The sequence below is a fragment of the Eurypyga helias genome, unplaced genomic scaffold (genome assembly GCF_000690775.1).
Source record: "Eurypyga helias isolate BGI_N326 unplaced genomic scaffold, ASM69077v1 scaffold17, whole genome shotgun sequence".
NCBI classification, from domain to species: Eukaryota; Metazoa; Chordata; class Aves; order Eurypygiformes; family Eurypygidae; genus Eurypyga; species Eurypyga helias.
In genome coordinates, this window is record NW_010262121.1 from 36,287 (window position 1) to 37,900 (window position 1,614).

Sequence of the window (1,614 nt, forward strand, 5' to 3'; positions counted from 1 at the left end):
GGGAAAATGTGGATTATATCACAAGAAGAGCAAAAATTAAGAAACATAATGCAATTACTTATTCAGAGATGTAGGTTTTATTGAGGACAGAGATATGCAGACAAGAACCAACACCAATTTAAACATTAAAGAATACAAGAGGAAAAACAGGCAATACCTGTAAGGACTTTTCTAGCAGTTCACTGATCTCGTTCATGTCAGTGCCCACTGCTGTGAGGTGCTCTGCTTGTCGATAATAATTTATTCCAATATCACACCATATGCTGGGCAAAGACATCAGTTTTAAGGCTCTGCCGTAACACCTACAGAAACATGAATCACAGAAGCATTATTCCAAGCCTCTCTACATAAAGAGCAAAAAGCTGGAAAAAAACATTCAAAAGAGTGCTTGAAAACCTGAACCAAGCAAACATGCATAAATACAAACAAAACCTGAGAAGAATGGAAAGCAAACAACAACTAACCAATTTTCATTCAGGCAGTTATCTTCACAGAATCTATCCTGGTCTAAAGGCAGTCTACAGTGCTCACCACTTGTGAAGCCACAGATGTGCATTAAAATCAAAGCTGTGTCAGCTGCAATACGCATGCTTTTACTTAAAACCAACATCAGACATTTTCACAGTTAACTGGACTTCACCAAGGAAGTATCTGACTCCACATATCACGGTTGATATTTACTAAGCAGCTGCATTTTCTTCCTTACACATCCATCTGCACAAAGCTCAGGGGGAGTCACAGAAGAGGCTACAGAAATACGACAAATATTTTCTACCATCATGAGCTTCTAGGGCCTGAAACAAGGAATTCCCTCTTCCAATGTACACTAGACCCCACACGTAGGGGAAGAATTGATGACATTTTTATAAGAAATAAGTACAAACAGAAAGCTTGAAGTATTATCTCGGACTTCAGTAGTGCTGGGAGAATGAGGTAGCAACTACTGCAACCACTCCATTTCAAGAGGAGCAATTTGTTGCATGACAGGCAGGATGTAGCCACACCCTGGAGACAGACAAAAGGTGATGAGCAGGTGCCAGATGAAGTGCTGACATAGAATTATAGAATGGGACACCTTCCACTAGACCAGGTTGCTCAAAGCCACATCCAGCCTGGCCTTGAACACTTCCAGGGATGGGGCATCCACAGCTTCTCTGGGCAACCTGTTCCAGTGCCTCACCACCCTCTCTGGGAAGAATTTCTTCCTGAGGTAGAGCTCTTGATAATGAAAAATTATTACCTTCCTCCCAGTCTGAGCAGCTCAAGTTTCTTCAGCATCTGTTTGTCTGCATTTTCACCCAGAAGGGATCCTAGAACTTGAATGTTCACTTTGGCTGGTGAAATAACATGCACACTAGTACAGGTATCTCCAAGCAGTTTCCAGAGGCAAGACACATCAGGACGGTGCTTTGTGGCCCTGAAATTAGTAACACAAAAAACCAATCGAACACCCATTCAGACACTTCAATATCCTTTTCTGAAAGAAAGTTCACCACTCTGAACAGTGGCACAGACTCGTATGTAATTAATCAATCTTTTTGATTTTTTTTTTAAATTCAGTTTTCTTCCGATTCAAGCTATACATCTAAAATCACAGAATCACACAATGGTTTG

The 1,614-nt window shown here is 41.0% G+C and overlaps 1 protein-coding gene across 1 annotated transcript in view; it reads right to left on the reverse strand.

Annotated features, from left to right (window-relative positions):
• Window positions 1-1,417, reverse strand: part of TTC37 (tetratricopeptide repeat domain 37) — a gene marked incomplete at its 5' end in the record, with an annotated part of 27,889 nt that extends 26,472 nt beyond the window's left edge. Inside the window, 2 exons of the mRNA XM_010155576.1 lie at window positions 158-302; window positions 1,241-1,417. Of these exons, the coding sequence (XP_010153878.1) occupies window positions 158-302; window positions 1,241-1,417 (322 nt within the window). The remainder of the gene's footprint in view (window positions 1-157; window positions 303-1,240) is intronic.
• Between the last annotated feature and the right edge of the window lie 197 nt (window positions 1,418-1,614).